Source organism: Prenolepis imparis, unplaced genomic scaffold (genome assembly GCF_030444845.1).
Source record: "Prenolepis imparis isolate NDT839.2.m4 unplaced genomic scaffold, iyPreImpa1.0 SCAF_92, whole genome shotgun sequence".
Classification (NCBI taxonomy): Eukaryota; Metazoa; Arthropoda; class Insecta; order Hymenoptera; family Formicidae; genus Prenolepis; species Prenolepis imparis.
The window spans coordinates 99,015-119,261 of NW_028141250.1; the positions used below are offsets into that span (position 1 = coordinate 99,015).

The 20,247-nt window shown below is 26.7% G+C and overlaps 1 protein-coding gene across 3 annotated transcripts in view; it reads right to left on the reverse strand.

Annotated features, from left to right (window-relative positions):
• Positions 1-11,972, reverse strand: part of LOC145947489 (uncharacterized) — a 70,149-nt gene extending 58,177 nt beyond the window's left edge. Inside the window, exons 1-3 of one of the 3 annotated variants that reach the window (XM_083057271.1) lie at positions 11,802-11,972; positions 10,299-10,501; positions 6,853-7,098 (exon numbers count right to left, since the gene is read on the reverse strand). Coding sequence is in view for 2 of the 3 variants with exons in the window: in XM_083057272.1 (XP_082913398.1) it covers positions 6,853-6,998 (146 nt within the window). In the remaining variant the exon portion in view is untranslated. The remainder of the gene's footprint in view (positions 1-6,852; positions 7,099-10,298; positions 10,502-11,801) is intronic. The other 2 variants (XM_083057272.1, XM_083057273.1) reach the window with 2 other exon arrangements.
• Positions 11,973-20,247: the final 8,275 nt, after the last annotated feature.

The window sequence follows — 20,247 nt, forward strand, 5'->3', positions numbered from 1 at the left end:
ACTAGACACATAGGTTTGCGTTGAACCTCGCTTCGCGTGGAAATTTGCAAACCCATGTGAAACCTCGCTTCGCGTGGAAAAGTGTATGCGTGGACACAGTGGGTTCCGCCCCCCTGCGGGGGGCCCCACTACCAAAAAACTAGACACATAGGTCTGGGTGGAACCTCGCTTCGCGTGGAAGGATGATTTAATTGTTAATAACAATTTAATAAACCATAAACAAAACTTAAAACTTTTCGGAGTATATTCAGAACAGTAACCTTAACATATTTTGTCAAGGTCAAGACAATCTCTCTCTCCTATTTACCTTATTATATTTTTGGGTGGACTTCCGAATACCACGCCCGATTGCTATGAATTTTTGTAGAAACATTGTAAATGATGTCAAATGAATGTCCTTAAGTGGATTTTCACCGATACAAACATTTAATGCTAAAAATATTAAAATAATGTTCTGTATAAATTATTGTCTATTTACGATTTACAAATTACGAAAGACAATATGGCTGATCATTTGTGTGAGTTTCTGTGGAGGCGAGATGTAAAAAAACATAAATTAGATCCATTAAAAAAATTAATTGAAGACATTAAAGATGTATATTCTGGTTAAAAAAAGAATAATATAAATTGTTTCTTGTTGATGTTTTCGTTCTGATATTCTATTTTTGTATTTCTTAGGATTCTTTATATATGTATATTGTATATCTTAGGACGCTTTATATATATTTGGTATTAAATGTGTTATGTTATTTGAATATATCTTTCTTGATTGTCTATTGGAATTCACTGTGTTTAGGCATCCCAGGTGTCCCATTTTAAAGGACCCACTCAAATATCTCATTGTCAGAAACACTGCGTTAAATCGAAAAATGTTTCCTACAAAAGTTGTAGGGTTTCGAGGGGGACATAACATAGTAATATTCATTTGAACTTGGGCGGCATCTCCAAGGTCAAGTGAAGGTGAGAATTTGAAGGTGAGAAGGTGAATTTTGAAGAAAATAAAAAAATGCTTCAGATAAAAGTTGTTCAAATTAATTAGTAGAAAAAGATGTTATAATAAAAAATATGGGTTTCCATTTAAAAAATTTATTCTTACCTTTACTTGACCTTGGAGACGCCGCCCAAATCATATGAATATTACTATGTTATGTCCCCCTCGAAACCCTACAACTTTTGTAGGAAACATTTTTTTATTTAACGCAGTGTTTCTGAGATATTTGAGTGGGTCCTTTAAAATGGGACACCCGGTGTACTTTACAACGTGAAGCGAGGTCCACCCTGGCTACCGGCGGAAAGGGTGCGGGAGGGGGGCCGAAGGCCCCCTTGCACCCCCCCGTGTGTGTGTGTGTACCCATGTGAAAAGGCCCTATTCTATATAATTACCGACAATAATTTATATAGAAAGTTATTTTAATATTTTTAGCATTAAATGTTTGTATCGGTGAAAATCCGCTTAAGGACAATCATTTGACATCATTTACAGTTTCTACAAAAATTTATGGCAATCGGGCGTGGGTCGTATTCGGAAGTTTATCCATATTTTTTATTAATTTTTGTTAAAAATTTTTTGTTAAAAAATGACTTTTTTGTAGGAGTCGCCAAAATTCCCTTTACAAAGGCATCCATTTTAAGCTAAAAGGAAGCTTTTCACAAAATTTTATCTAAATCGGAGGTAGTCAGTTTTCAGAACTACACCCAAAGATAATATTATAATATAAATGTACAATATACAGGATGTTTCATTTTAACAAGCTAATATCTCGAAATAATAGAGTTTTAGAAAAAAAATGTTTTAGATAAAAATTGTAGGGATTTGAGAACGATATAAGATGGTGTTATTGGTGTGACCTTGCATAATCGTTTGAAGATTACGTAAAAATCATCTTCAATTTTTTAAATAAAACATACAACCTACTTTTCATTGTATAGCTTATCTTGAGAGCATTCCAAAACACTATAATAAAGTATTTTTTTTTACTATTTTTCGAATTACACAGGAGCTTGAAAGTTATAATATTTTGACGAAGAATACAAAATATCTTATAAATTATTTAGTTTTAGGTAATCTTATCTTAATATTTTTATGCATAGAATAATAACACGAATTCATTGGTGTAAAGAAAACATAGTTGCTTTTAAGAAAAAGTATAAAACTCGCAATATGCAGTCTTATATTTTTTCTTAAAAGTAATGTGTTTTCTGTACACCAATGGATTTATCTTATTATTCTATATAAAAGTATTAAGATAAGATTACTGAAAACTGAATGTTTCATAAGATATGTTGTATTCTTTGTCAAAATACTGTAACTTTGAAGCTCCTGTAACTCGAAAAATAGTAAAAAAAAATTTTTTTATTATAATGTTTTGGAAAGCTCACGAGATAAGCTACAAGTATATGTAATAAAAAATAGGAAGTTTCATTTAAAAAAATTGAAGGTGATCTTTATATGACCTTCAAACGACTATGCAAAGTCAAACTAATAACACCATCTTATCTATACCCCTTGAAACCCTATAACTTTTGTCTAAAACATTTTTTTAAAAACCTTATCATTTCGAGATATTAGCCTGTTCTAATTAAAAAATGGGATATCCTGTATATATACAATTATATGAATATTATTATACATGTGTGAACAAATATAATTCTTAAAAATTTACCTTTTTTTAAAAAAAATGTAAAAAAGGGCGCCAAGTGCAGTATTTATATTTATTATTAATAATTGTTTACAATACATAAACAACTCATGTAGACGTAATTTTAAAATCTACAGCACATTGTCATCTATCAAGCATCTGTCATCATTTTCACACAATAAAAAGGTTATTGAATTACGGTCGCGATTCATAAAATCGATACGCGAGTGTCACTGATGTCATCTCTTGTCAAACGGTTTAGTCGTAAATTTTTCCGACGTTTTTTAATGAAAAATTCTAACATCAATATTTTACATGATGATATCTCCGTTCATGATATTTATAGAGTAATAATAAAGATCATTTTATTATATAATTTAATCCCAAGTTTTTGATTAAACTTAACAAGAACTCAATCGGTTCAGCCGTTACTGAGGACCAATAATCTAAGGTGCTCTCAAATAAATGACTTGCGTAAAGATACACGGTCCGTCTCGTCGCTACGCCTGACTTGGTGCGAAACACTACTGTGTCTCTTGATTTATAATATTGTGCATTTATCTGTTTGTATGTTTTTATGAGCGGTTACTTATTTTTCAAGTGATGAGTGCTAATTAATACATACTATGTATATGTATAATTATTTTAGATAAATCAAAGGAACGGAAAGTTGATACTAAAGGATATATTTCTTTTCTTTTTTTGTCAATTCATATACATATATGTATATATATGTTTAAATCAACATATAATTAAATATTTGACACATAATTTTGTAAAAAAATTAATTTAAAAGGTTTAGGAAAAATAATGATCATTAAAAGAAGATACTTTTGGCAATTGTTGTTTATCTGTCCATATTTATTGTTTATTTATTAATTTTTAAAATAAAAATTAAATAATTTATTAATATTAATTATTTATTAATATTAATATTAATATTAATATTTATTTAATATTATTGATTATTTATCAATTTATTTATTAATTTATTAATATTAATTTATTTTTATAATATTTTATTTATTTTATTTTTATAATTATATATTGTACATCATTTTATGCAACCTATTTTAATGTTTGATATTTATATCTTGCATGTTAATTTATAGAACGTTGAATAATAAACAAGATGTTATTATTTCAAATAAAAATAATGAAATAGAGATGATAACTTTTGCGATAGATGAGATGTTAGAATCAATTAAACTTGAGGATTCCACTGTGTAAACTTTTCTATTTATTTTAATTCATATAATAAAAAATACACACGCATTTATATTTATTTATCTGCACATTTTACTTTTTAAAAAATAAATATTGTATCTCAGTAATTAATAAATTCTAATCCATTATTTATATAATGTATATAAGTGTGTGTGTGCGTACATATAGGAGGTGTCTCACAACCTCCGTACAATATTTTATTAGTGTGTTCTAGAGGTAAAAAATAGAATAAAAAATTCTAATACAAAAATGTTGAGACTGCAACAGTTTTTGAGTTATAAGCGATCAAAATTTGCCAATGATATACACGCACTGAATTACACATGTATACGCGTACCGATTTGTCATCTATTATTGGTTTTATTATTTTTAAAATAAAATAAGCTGTGCAGAAAAATCAATATCACACTACCTTGAAAAAATCAATAACAGATGACAGATCGATAGGCGTGTATGTTTAGTTACGGACGCGCGAGTTCTATGCTATATCATTGACAAATTTTGATGGTTTATAATTCAAAAACTATTGTAGCCTCAACATTTTTGTATTAGAATTTTTTATTCTATTTTACTTCTAGCATACGCTAATAAAATGTTGTACAAAGGTGAGATATCCTGTAAATATATGTATATATATATTTAAATTTCTTAATTTTCTGAAAAGTAAAAAGATGATTTTAAAATCTTTTTTAGAGAGGTTATTGATTTCATTGATGAGATTGATGGTCCGAAAATTGTTGGCAAACCACAACATTATCGATTGCTAAAATTTATTTTAAATAATAATAGTCGTCATCGAATTCAAATAGAGGTATAAAATGCTGAAATCGAGCGGATTCAGTTTCACATAAAACCAAATCGAGTAATTAATAAATTTTTTAAGAAAGATCTTATTTATCTTTAACACAACTATTAATATTTATATATTATTGTTTACTTTGAATATACTTAAATATACTTTTTATTCTTATTTAATTTAATATATGCAATAATAATAATAATTATACTTATTATTCCTTCAAATACTATTATTAATAATTTGGGTTCTTTTGACCTTAAAAAGATAATTCACGCAGTTCAACCTAAATTGATAGAAATATTCCGGATTACTTGAATTCATGTGTTCGTAAGTAATTCTAAATATATCATATATGATTTAATATTGTTATATACATATATAGTATGTTCTTATATTTATGTATGTTTTCTTCTATTACATTTTCTTAAAATAAATACTTTTAAATAAAATATTTTTCAGTTATACGAGGATATGTTAAAACAAGATTTAATACTTTCTCAAATAGTTTTAAAACTATTGGTACTGGATCAATTACAGATGGTCATTACAAATTAGAAATTCAAATTGCTGATTACGAAGCTAATGATAGTTTCGAGAAAGGAAAAAATATGGAAATAAAAGGATATGTGAAAAATTCAAGTAAATTATATTTAAAATCTTTAAATTTCGTAATAAAATATTATTGTATCATTTTTTATTGATTTTTATGAATTATGTATTTATTTTATAGATGATGTCTTTTATATATCTTGAAAAAGTATCTGATATTAAATTAATAGGAGACCAAATTTTATCATTAGCACAATTATTACAAGGTGCAAAACCTATTATAAAAAGATATTTTCCTAAAAAAGATGAAACTTCTGACTTGCCAATTAATAAAATTATTCGCAAATAATTAAAAAGTGTATTTGTCATGTTTTCAATGTGTTTTTCGTTTCTTATTTTTAGTTTATGAGTTATATGTATGCATATAATTAAAATATAAAGATAAGATATATATTATATAAATCAAGTTCATTATTCTAAGGTAATATAATGTAAAAGTAATAAAAATTGTAATATTAACACTATATTACTGTGTATTCACTTGAAAATTATAATAATAAACAATAATATTAAATAAATATGATAAGTATTTTAGTATTTGGATTGCATTATCTGTTTATTTTTATTAATGTAAATAATTAATTCTTATATATATATAAAAGATTATATATATATATATATATATATATATAATATATATATATACACTACCGTCAGAAAGTTTAAGACCAAAGTAATAAATAAAGAACCTCGAAAGTATAATTTATTTTTACACGTTAAAATATGATATTCCGCTGATTGTTTCTTTTTTTTATTAATAGCTAGAAGATCATGTTACAACACCATAAAAGTAAAAATAGCTTGCTTTATTTTTTAGAAAGAAATAATAAATAAAATTAACAAATTTTTTTGGTCTTAAACTTTCTGACGGTAGTGTATAAATGTGTGCGTGTGTGTGTGTGTGTGTGTGTGTGTGTGTGTGTGTGTGTGTGTGTGTGTGTGTGTGTGTGTGTGTGTGTGTGTGTGTGTGTAAGAGTTTTATAAGAGTATTAATGTTATATTATTGTAATTCTTTCTAGTTTATTGCATATAAATAAATAAAAATGTTATATTTAATTAGCTATTATTTTATATTACACAATTTTGATGAATTGCATAGTATAAAGAAACAATCACGCTAACATAATTAATTATTACTTGTAATATACTAAATAAATTTCAATATAAATATAAATATAAATAAATTATTTAGTGCAAAGCAACATACATCAGTCGCGCATTCGATTATCAATAACGCGCGTTCCGTGGCAGGGCTGTATATAAAGTGGCAGAGACTGTGTCTAGCTCAGCCGTAGCGAAAGGGTTAAATTTAATATTTTATTTTCCTAACTTGATGAGAAATATTTACTTTTAAAAATTAAAAAAATACATAAATATTTATCAATCGTTTCTCATTACAACGCAATGTACAATACTTGGGACATTGTCGTTTGCGAATGCAAAATCAATCCGTTCAAGCTATCAAACAAATCTCAGTATCAAACAAATCTCGTTTAAGATCCAAACTATTACTTCAACGTCCTTTTACATCCAACTTTATATATTCGACGTTAGATATATTTGCATGAAGGTACTCACCGTTGGCAGCTGTGTACCTCCAATTTTCGATGATCTCGTAACAGCACTATTATCACCACTATACTGTCATTACCATTTTCATATCTGAAGGATTTTATGTCTGTAATGGATAGGTATACTCCAAATTCTTTCTGAATTTGCATCATCTAGTTCGCATTTTACAGATTAACGTTGTTAATGTCGATTTGTCCTTTTCTAAAGGTAGGTTCAATTTTAGATACCAACGGTTTTTCTTCTTAAACTCTCCTACAATTTTGTAAAATAAGTATATTTTATTATTTACAGTATATACACACATATAAACAGGATGTCCCTAAACTGGCGATAAAGATTTTAATAACAAATTCTTTGTAATATTTCAAGACAAAAATTCTAATACGAAAATATCGGGGCTATAGTATTTTTCAAATAATAAAAGTTTAAAGATTACGAATGACGAGCTAGACTTTTGTGTGCTCAGAGATAGCAAACTGATCAGTGGTAAAAGTGCTTCCATGTCAAATAACTTTGTTTTTATTGATTATAATTTCATCGTGGAGACAGCTAAATATGACACATATCAATATCGATATATTAAACTATGGAATAAAAACGTTTTTAACTGTTCTTATGATTCATTACGGAGAAACAGAAATACATTTTTAATGAAATCTTGAATATTTTTACAATAATACTATTATCAAAAGCATCCGATTCATGGAATCGTAACTGGCAATAGTGAAATTATTGTAGAATTCATAATCTTTAAACTTTTCCTATTTGAAAAATGCTATATCCCGACATTTTCGTGTTAGAAATTTTGTCTTCAAAATATTACAAAAAATTTATAATTAAAATCTTTATCGCCAGTTTAGAGACACTCCGTATATGTATATGTATATATATATATATATATATATATATGTATATATATATTATATTTAACACATTATTAAAATATATAAATATTTAATATATTAAAATATAAAATTACTACAAATTATATTAGAAACTATAATCACAAAAATAAAGAAATATATTTTCTTATAATTATGAATATTACATTGTTTATTGAAATATGTGCGTGATATATGAATGTAAAATATATATAGCTATATATATATATATTATATGTATATGTATTTGAATTTAAAATTGAAAAAACATGACTTAATTATTTTAAAAATTAACTGTTTCGCAGATAAAAATAAATACTATTTTTCTATCTACTTATTATATTTTAATTCAATATGTTTATAAATATTTGTTATAGATAAAGATATCCTTTTATCTACAATAAATATTTATAACATTTTAAATTAAAATATAAGTACATAGAAAATGTTTATTTTTATATATATATTTTGCATAAACATAACATATACATTTATGTTATATTACATGACATATAGAAATATGTAATATATACATTTATTTTATATTGCATTACAGGAAAATATCTAATATATATACGTTTATATTACATTACATAATATGAAAACATATGTAATACATATGTCTATGTTATGTTACAGTAACATATCATTTGAAATATATTTAACATATAAATGATACATCTCAAACTTGCTGACATAGAGCCGTACCAGAACGTAACATTTACCTGTATAAGTAATATTACATGTAACATTCATGACAGTCGTGTAATATTACATACATGTCTATGTTACATGTTGTGGTTTGCTGGGATGCGAGTATCGACTTTACATGCCTTTTTTAGAAAAGGATTATTTTAATATATTAATATATTATATTTTAATAATGTTATTATATAATATAAACTACACAGCCAAAAAAGTTGTACACTTGAAAAGTAGTAAAAAATTGTAAAAGTTTAAAAATTTATAACTTAACTAATAATTATAATATCGAGGTGTTTAAAAAACAAAAATAAAGCTTGAAGTCTGTAGTTTGAGAAAATTGTAGTGCCATTACGTGGAATGATTAGTTTTACAATGGCGAATGACAGAGTGAGAACCTGCAAAACTGATAAAAAGTCCACTTTCCTGAATTGTACAGTGTGAATCAATTGATGTAGGTAGCTCAATGGGATAAAAAAATTGAAATTCAAACTTTTCTCTTTAGAATGTGCTTTTTTTTATCTTTTCTTTCTTTTATGCGGGGAAATCCTCATGGATACCCTCCGATTCCCGAGGAAATAGTGCCGAAACGGCGAAAACCCCGTGAATATCCTACTCGGACTTGTTTACGCGAGATGCCCGGCACGATTTGCATCGCTTCAGGACAAGCTTTATTTTCGTTTTTTAACACCTTGATATCATAATTATTAGCTGAGTATTTAATTCTTGAACTTTCACAGTTTTTTTACTACTTTTTTTAAACGTACCGTTTTTCTTGTTTGTATGGTCGAGTGTATATAGGACAAAGTATGCTAAATCGTACTCCCAAAAGTAAATATTAAAATTGCAATAAAACTATCAAAAAAGTGACAAAATTTTTTTATTTATTTGAAACTATGGTTTTTTGTCAACGATATACGCGAAACATTAACACAAATTTATCATTGTTTCATATCGTAAAATAAAAATTAAAAAAAAATATCTAATACGATTTACAATACGCCGATTTGCTGAATTGTACCCATGAATTTTTAAATCATACTTCTAACAATAAAATTAAAATATTCTAACAAAAATGAAGTTTTATTTTCTACGAAAGTTCTCAGTCTGCAACAAAACATATCTATAAGAAAATGTCATATTTATAATTATAAATTCTCTTAAAAAATTTAACAAAAATATTTTTTGTATCATACAAAAATATAAATAAGTATTACCTCAATATAATTGTAAAATTTGATAACATTTTCTTCAATTGTCTATCTAAATATAGAGTAAAAAAACTAATGCCTAAATAAAAAAATTAATTTAGTAAATCATAGCAGTACGATATAGGAAAAAGTTAGTGGTATGTTTTACCGAACTTGCCTTGTGAATAAAAATTTGTGAATAAAAAAATAATCTTGAAACTTTTTGCCGATTTTTCAACATTTCCATAATAGGATTAAATAAGATGAAAAAATGATTTAATAATAAGTTTAATTGCTTATCTTTCTCAATGTGATAGCTTAAGCACGGGGTGCCGAATATTACATGAAAATCACGCAAAATAAATTTATAAACTCAGTAACGGATCGCTTGAGAAGAAAACAAACATTGCGGCATTCGAGGGAGGCTAGCTGCAATACAACAGCGTTAACACATTAAAATATTTTAACTCTGATTACAAAATACAGTAGAGATACGATTTAACGAACGGTACGATTTAGCATATTTTCCCCTAATTAATAAGCATTATAATGATATATTATTGGCATAACTTTACTATTTTTATTAATTTCCAAATAGATATCGAAAAAAACCTCATGTAAAAGAAGTGATACCGATACAAGAACGATTGAAACATAGAATCTTACGAAATCTACTTACATTGGTGGTGTCACATTTGCTCTGTTTACATTATGTAGCATCAGATAGCATCCTTCTTCGTGCACCTGTCCAGTTTTAATCGCCTTGTTATAAGCATGCACACGCTGTCAAAATAAAGATCACTTCCAAGGGATGCAAAATCGACTACGTATCTCGAATCTGCGCACCAATATCGTGCCCCCTTTGGCCTTACAGTGCAAAATCTGCAATATATCATTAATATATATCATTAATATATATTAGATAATAAATTAGCCGGAAAAACCGAATTTTGCTTGGTACGATGCCAAGACTGAATTTCGGAATTACATTTTAAATATAAAATAGTCAATATAAATATTTAGAAATCAATTGGCTATAAGAGCCGTACGCGGATGTTGATGCGTCGATTCCAACGAAAATTAATTTTTCGTTGAGATTAAATATTTGTGCACGGGGCACGAATTTTGCTTGGTACACTGCCAAGACTTATTCGGAATAATCTCTTAGTGATAAAATAGTCAATTGAGATTTTCAATCAAAATTATGTAGGTGTATGGGAATTGTTAAGAAAATATTACGAGAATGAAATAAGAGTTATTTGCAAGCGACATGTTCAATGTTTTTTTTAATTACCGCAATTTAATGAAAAAGAATTTGAATAGCATAACAAAAAGACACAAAGAAGAGCATACTGAAATGTTAGAAAATTCAACGACAGATACTATAATTGAGTTTTTGCAATGCCGATGTCAAGTTCTAGAACGAGCATCTCTAAGCGATATTTCCAAAAAAAGCAAATCAAGGTTTAATAACAATGAGAAGAACGATGATAATCACATACAGTCGTTCGAATCAAGATTTCAATGCAAAATATTGTCAACAACGGTTCAGGAATGTCAATGTTACTTATATCAAGGACAACATTTGATTTATTTCTGTAATCAACTTTTAAATTTATCTGTTGAAAATAAAATCCAAACGGTCAAACCATTAAAATTGTGCATTAATTATCTTTCTGCAACGATTATTTCGTCGTAAAATGCAAATTAAGTTTGTGCCAAACATGCGAAGGCAGTCATAATACCTCATTATCATCAAACTAAGGAGACGGTGGGTTCAATTAAATCCGTTGAATAGCAGGTTCAATACCAGAACATTTGAAAATCAATTAAACAATTGTTTATCTTTTCTTATAGTTATATACGTTTCTCAGTATAAGAATCCGTTGACAATACATTATTAAAATTTCGGGAATTTAGAATAGCCTATCGAAGATTTGATAAACGATGTCAACCGAAAACACGAAGCCGAAAAATCATTTTGTAAATACGATAAGTCGAAATATCTCGGAACGGTTTGTTGTTAGATTTTGACCTTTTCGAGAGAACGAAGAAAGGCTTGGCGAATCGAGAGAAATAACGATGAAACGATTAACAATTTCGTTTAACTAACGCCTTTTTTATAAAAAAAGTAATTTTCTAGAGTTTATGCATACATAAGAAACAATAAAATATTACTCACTGGCTACCACGAGGCAAGACCGATCGACAGCTGAGACTAGGCGACTAGACGTTCTACGCACGGGATGCGAACTTCCCATCTATACAATACGACGCGCACGGAGCGACTGACTTCACTGACTGACTTTCTTGCTCGCTGCTCGCAGGCTCGCTTGCTATTTCGTTGTCTCGGCCGTTTCCGTAAACGCTCGGCCGCACTCACAATCAGCTGCCGCTAGCCCATGCTCAACTGTGTTGGACACATCGACATATAGAATGGCTGGCAGTAGAAGGGGAGCCGCACGAGTAGAGTGAGAGGCAAATAATATAAAGTTACGTTCCGTCTCTTTCTAATATAACCTGATTAGTTGGCGACATGACATCGACGGTTTTACGATGTTTTTATTTATAAATATTAAAGATTTGATAAATAGAATAAAAAACTTTATTTACAAGATTAAAATAATTAAACGATAATTAATAGTAAAACAATAAAACAAAAACAATAATATATAAATATATAATGTAAAATTAAAATAAATTAAATTAAAGTCAAAACAAAATTAATTATTTAAGAAATTAACAGATTAATTTGAAATAAATGTAAATAATTGCTGACAATTTATATAATAACTGATACACTGACATCCGCGTTCGGCTCTATAGCTAGTCTATATTCATATATATATTTGATATTGAGAGAATTCTTCATATTTAAATAAAATCAAAGAATACATTGAGAGATACATAATTTTATTTTATATGACATGTGCGCGTGCGTGTGCGTGTGCGTGTATGCGTCATGTGTCAGTTCGAAATATATATATATATATATATATATATTTGTATATATGTATATGTTTAAATCAACATAGGTATAATTAAATATTTGATACATAATTTTGTAAAAAAATTAATTTAAAATTAATTTAAAAGGTTTAGGAAAAATAATGATCATTAAAAGAAGATACTTTTGGCAATTGTTGTTTATCTGTCCATATTTATTGTTTATTTATTAATTTTTAAAATAAAAATTAAATAATTTATTAATATTAATTATTTATTAATATTAATATTAATATTAATATTTATTTAATATTATTGATTATTTATCAATTTATTTATTAATTTATTAATATTAATTTATTTTTATAATATTTTATTTATTTTATTTTTATAATTATATATTGTACATCATTTTATGCAACCTATTTTAATGTTTGATATTTATATCTTGCATGTTAATTTATAGAACGTTGAATAATAAACAAGATGTTATTATTTCAAATAAAAATAATGAAATAGAGATGATTACTTTTGCGATAGATGAGATGTTAGAATCAATTAAACTTGAGGATTCCACTGTGTAAACTTTTCTATTTATTTTAATTCATATAATAAAAAATACACACGCATTTATATTTATTTATCTGCACATTTTACTTTTTAAAAAATAAATATTGTATCTCAGTAGTTAATAAATTCTAATCCATTATTTATATAATGTATATAAGTGTGTGTGTGCGTACATATAGGAGGTGTCTCACAACCTCCGTACAATATTTTATTAGTGTGTTCTAGAGGTAAAAAATAGAATAAAAAATTCTAATACAAAAATGTTGAGGCTGCAAAAGTTGTTAAGTTATAAGCGATCAAAATTTGCCAATGATATACACGCACTGAATTACACATGTATACGCGTACCGATTTGTCATCTATTATTGGTTTTATTATTTTTAAAATAAAATAAGCTGTGCAGAAAAATCAATATCACACTACCTTGAAATAATCAATAACAGATGACAGATCGATAGGCGTGTATGTTTAGTTACGGACGCGCGAGTTCTATGCTATATCATTGACAAATTTTGATGGTTTATAATTCAAAAACTATTGTAGCCTCAACATTTTTGTATTAGAATTTTTTATTCTATTTTACTTCTAGCATACGCTAATAAAATGTTGTACAAAGGTGAGATATCCTGTAAATATATGTATATATATATTTAAATTTCTTAATTTTCTGAAAAGTAAAAAGATGATTTTAAAATCTTTTTTAGAGAGGTTATTGATTTCATTGATGAGATTGATGGTCCGAAAATTGTTGGCAAACCACAACATTATCGATTGCTAAAATTTATTTTGAATAATAATAGTCGTCATCGAATTCAAATAGAGGTATAAAATGCTGAAATCGAGCGGATTCAGTTTCACATAAAACCAAATCGAGTAATTAATAAATTTTTTAAGAAAGATCTTATTTATCTTTAACACAACTATTAATATTTATATATTATTGTTTACTTTGAATATACTTAAATATACTTTTTATTCTTATTTAATTTAATATATGCAATAATAATAATAATTATACTTATTATTCCTTCAAATACTATTATTAATAATTTGGGTTCTTTTGACCTTAAAAAGATAATTCACGCAGTTCAACCTAAATTGACAGAAATATTCCGAATTACTTGAATTCATGTGTTCGTAAGTAATTCTAAATATATTATATATGATTTAATATTGTCATATACATATATAGTATGTTCTTATATTTATGTATGTTTTCTTCTATTACATTTTCTTAAAATAAATACTTTTAAATAAAATATTTTTCAGTTATACGAGGATATGTTAAAACAAGATTTAATACTTTCTCAAATAGTTTTAAAATTATTGGAACTGGATCAATTACAGATGGTAATTACAAATTAGAGATTCAAATTGCTGATTTTGAAGCAAATGATGGTTTCGAGAAAGGAGAAAATGTGGAAATAAAAGGATATGTGAAAAATTCAAGTAAATTATATTAAAGATCTTTTAATTTCGTAATAGAATATTGTATCATTTTTTATTGATTTTTATGAATTATGTATTTATTTTACAGATGACATCTTTTATCTTGATGTGGAAAAAGTTTGTGACATTAAATTAATAGGAGACCAAACGTTATCATTGACACTATTATTGCAAGGTACAAAACCTATTATAAAAAGATCTTTTCCAAAAGAAGATGGAACTTCCGATTTGTCAACTAACAAGATTATTCGTAAATAATTTAAAAAGTATTCGTCATGTTTTCAGTGAGTTTTTTGTTTTTTATTTTTAGTTTATAAATAATTAATTCTTAATTTGGACTTTGTCTAAAAATGATATTTATTATTTAATTAACTCAACGGTCTTTGCGAAGCTATCGAATCTACTGGTGAGATTTTTAACTGTAACTTGTGTAATAACATATTTTGGTTTACTTGATGTTCTCTCGATATCTCTACAGCTAAACCCTATAAATTGTATAATTGTATATTGTATAATTTATATCGGCTAGCTTGTTATATATACTTCGCTTTCTGGCATCGATTTAATCAACATTAATTCTCAATTCTGATTACTTCACTTTTGACCTTTTTTGCATAATCCAAGTCTTCGTTTGTTGTGTGCAATTATTCGATAAATCATATATATGTATGTAAAACACTAAAAGAAAAGATAATGTATTTACATTAATTCATCGTTCATATAAGATTTAAGTAAAACATTTATTATTTGCTTATCAATATTCAGATATTACACATACATCTTTTTAATTTTTAATTTGTACCTATAATTATCTACAAATTATATTATACGGACTATGTAATATATGATGCAGTAATGTGAATAGTTGTGTATATAACGTAATTACATTAGCATAATTATTAAAATATAAATTATAATTGCTTGTAAAATGCTGTTTGTAAAATTTATGTTACGAAATCTCTCTCTATCTATCTCATCTGGGGTGCTTTCGCGAAATATCAAAATGATCCAGATTAAAATGATCCGTGTATTCCGTGCGTTGTGATTGGTCAAATCTGAAATTTCATTGAATAAAATTTCAATGAGATTGACTCTCATTGTAACTTTATTCAATGAAATTTCAGATTTGGCCATCACAACGCACGGATCATTTTAATCTGAATCATTTTGATCTTTTGCGAAAGTATCCCTGTTTATGATGCCTGTAATGTGTAACATTGCAATATAACGCTGGTATATGGACAGAATGTATCCAATTTAAAAAATTCGTAGACTGATATTTCACTTTAGCGTTAATTTTTCGTAAAAGAGCGATTCCGTTATTTATGATGTTGTTTATACATGATGCGCATACCTGATGCTTCGTTTTTACTGTAAATTTTAATGATAGTTTCTTTAATAATTTCGAGTGAATTTTTGTGAACGAAATGTTCTTCTTATTTAAGAGAAACTGTTATTAGCGATGCAATTTTTTTAACTCGACTCATTAAGTATGTTTAATTAAATATAAAATTAAAATTGTATTAATGCAACGCGTTTACTTGAATATGTAAATTAAAAATAAGATTTTATCTGCTGGCGTGTGAAAAGTATCATTTGCAAAACGCTTTTTTCTTTTAAAGGTTTAAATTCGAATCTACGAGCTATCAATGTCTCGAAATTTTTTAAAAGTATTAATATCAAATTAGTCAAAGAATTTGATATGAAAATTCAGTGTAGTTAGAAAGAATATGTTATATATTTATGAGTATTTACGCTTAATAAAAAGTCGATTGTAAAAAATAAATTAAAGATAGAGGTCGAATCGAGATTAAAATTGATTAAATCAAAAACAGGAAACAAATCTAAAAATTATATTTTATTAGTATAGTATTTCAATAATATTGTGTGTAACATTTTGAAATAACGTTTAAAATTAAATCATATTTCGAAACAATTAATACGTTCTACACTTACACATGTTATGGTATTGTAACGTATACTCTCAACAATTTATACAATACATATCGATTTTTATTTCGTACATTCTTTCAACATATAATCCAATTTTCATAGATTACGCACTATATGAAAAAAAATCTATCTTTATTGTATTTCAATATAGATTTAAATACTCTATTATATATATTTATATATTTTTTTCATGTTACATTCATTTTTTTTTTTATTTCAAAAAATAACTTTTTTTTTATATTTCCTTTTCTAATAGCGTTTTCGAATAATAAAGTAGATTTGATCGATCCGAGAGCGATTAATGACGTCATTAACCAATCATAACTATTTCTCTGAAGAATAAATGGCTGTGATTGGTTAATTACGTCATTAATCGATCTCAAGTCGATCAAACCTGCTTTATTGGAAAACGCTACAAAATAATCTTAAACTCGAATGAAAAATTATATTATTTTGATGTTACTGTAATTTATTATTTTATATATTTAAATGTATTACACGGAACAATGTATTGTAATGAATTAATAAAATAAAATATAAACTTTTCTCTTTCTTTTAAAAATAATGGTGAAATCTCGAATGTATCAAATTTATTGAGTTGTGCGGTAAGCTTCACGAAATGATGTGTTTTGTTATGTGATATGACAGCTTGTGTTATGTTGCGCGAGGTTAAAAAAAGTGTTGCGCTTTAAAACTTCTGCAAATTTATATAAAAGTAAGTAGAATATTAAATTTATACAAAAGTGTGTAAAATATTAAATTACAATTAAATTTTTTTTATTGTTAAATTAAAATTAATTTTTATTTCTATTGTTAACTAATAAAAAAATACAATTAACTTTTATATATTACAACTCATTTACTTTTATATAGTACAACTTTTTTCATGAAATACTTATAATTAATAAATACGTGTAGAAAATTAAATATTAATTAAGAATGCAGCATACAATTTCTATTATAAAATCTTTAATTATAATATTAAATTTCTTCATGCACAGGCAAGAACTATATTCATCACAATTGCAAAAAAGAAAAAAAGTATATCATGTATATCGTATCCGTTCTAATCTGACACGCGCCAGTATCAAGAAAGTATATAACATCTCGATCGATCTCGGTCGATTGCAATTATCAGCAATTTTTGCCCTCGGTGAGAGCAAGCGTATCTCGTTTCATCATATACACGAGTATAAATTTACGAAGTCGACGCGACTAAAGGCTCATTCAGACAGGACGCGTCAAGCGTCAAGCAGCGAGCAGCAACCAATAAGCGAGGCAATATTTTTTACGCCATTGCTAATATTACCTCGCTTATTGGTTGTTGAATGGTTGCTGCTCGCTGCTTGACGCTTGACGCGTCCTGTCTGAATGAGCCTTAAGCTCGACTCGGCTCGATTCATCTTGGCAGCGCGAGGCAAGTATACTATACATACAGATGTTCGGCTCAGTAGTAAACACGAAAAATAAAAAAAAGGTCAAATCCTTATTATTATCGTACGTCCCCCTTGATATCATACAATTTTTAATTGAAATATTTTTGATATCTTTTATATTTTTCGAGATATTTACTTGCGGAAATTAAAATGGGACACTGTATATACAAGGAGCAAAGAAAAAAATGGTAATGTGGCCTCTGCTGATATATTGGCTCCTCACTTATCAAATTAACTAATAACGCCAACCAAAATTTATTTTGCGTATTACGTAAAACTTAAAACAGTAGAAATTAAACACCCTTAAATGTTGATGTCTGACAATTCGTTTGTCATTAATAGAGACTTCTCATTACACGCAATAAATAAAATTTTCAACGTATCGAAAGTTTTTTTTATAAACTATTGAAAAATCGAGTTCTAGATAACTATGAGGTGTTAAAATTACAGAACAACATCCTGTCTTGAACATATTGAAAGTAATATCACGATATGTTTGCTTATAGATATGTTTATTTTATTATTTTATTAATTTAACAATTTAAAAATTTAATTTATTTTCTAAGAGAATAATTCTTTAGTCACTAAATGTTGATTTTGTACTGAGTTCAAGTATCATTTTTGATTCGTACATTTATGGTCACCAGGGTGCCATATTACCCGCACTTTTCTCATTTTGTTATATTGGGCTGCGTTCGGAAACAATACGCTGAGCATTCCGAGTGTCGTTCTATCTTTATTATTTGCGAAAGGTGAACAAAGATAAAACGACACTCGGAGTGCTTAAAATGTTGTTTCCGAACGCAGCCTTGGAGTGTTTCTGAAAAGTATGTTTTTTTAAAAATCTTTTAGTATTTCATTTAATCCAAAATATAATATCGTTGACCAATGAAATAAAAAACCCTATGACGTGTATTAATTGATTCCCAAAAGTCTTTTTTTAATTTTTTTATTACACCAAAACAAACTCGGAGGCTACATTATCACCTCTTCTCCTTTACAATTTTAATTTATTACCCCTCATAACTTTACAGGAAACGGTCGTAGAGAAAAATGTTTCATACATAGATTTTTTAACTTTAAGGGGGACATAAGATGGTATATCATTGGTTTGACCTTAGATAATTGTTTGATAATAAATTTTTTTCAATGCATAATTCTTGTAGCCTATTTCAAGAGCTTTCCAAAACATATAATAAAGTATATAAAGTATATTTAGTTTCATTATTCCGTGCATAAAAGTATTAAAGTAAGATTATCGAAAACTAGATATTTTACAAAATATTTTATATTTTATATCAAAAAATTATTAACTTCAAATCTTATAATACAAGAAGTACTTAAGAGAAAAATATTTTATTATAGTGTTTTGGAAAGCTCTTGAGATAAGCTACAAGAATATGCATTAAAAAATATACATTTCCATTAAGACATTGAAAGAGACTTTGTAATCTTCAAATGACTGTCCAAAGTCAAACCAATAACATTATCTTATGTTCTCCTCGAAGTTAAAAAACTTTTGTATGAAACATTTTTTCGTATCTTTCATACTTTTTGAAATATTTAAATGGATAAATTAAAATGATCCATCTTGTATATGTATACAGGATGTTTCATCTCTTACACCTCAAATAATTTTTTTATTTTTAATTGTACAACAAAATCTTTCAAATAAAAGTTGTTTGACTTGAAGGGGGACAGAAGATGTCGCTACTGATATTTTTTTAAAAGACTTCAATGTTAATTATGTTTTTTTAAATAAAATTACTATATTTTTTTTATATAAATTGATTCTACGTAACATTCTGTATAAAAAAGTTATAAGGGTAGAATGACTAAAAAATGTATAGTTTACGAGATATTTTATACTTTAATTTGACATAATCTTACGTAAATTATGAAATATCTCGTAAAATATTCATTTTGTTTGAATCGTTTTTCCGTATCTTTCATATTTTTTAAGATATTTTCCTGGGGTGATTAAAATGAAACACCCTGTATACAGGATATTCTAAAAGTCTGAAAACGATTGAATATTTCATAAACTATGCATGTTAGAACAAAATCTTTCAAACATAACTTGTAGTAGAGCTTTAAATGGCGCATTACATAATAATATTAGTATGACCTTGAATAGCACCATCAAGGTCACGTAAAAATTACTTTGAATTTTTTAAATGGAAACTCCCACTTTTTATTGCATATTCTTGTAGCTTATCTCGAGAGCTTTCTAAAATACTATAATAAAATATTTTTCTCTTAAGTACTTTTTAA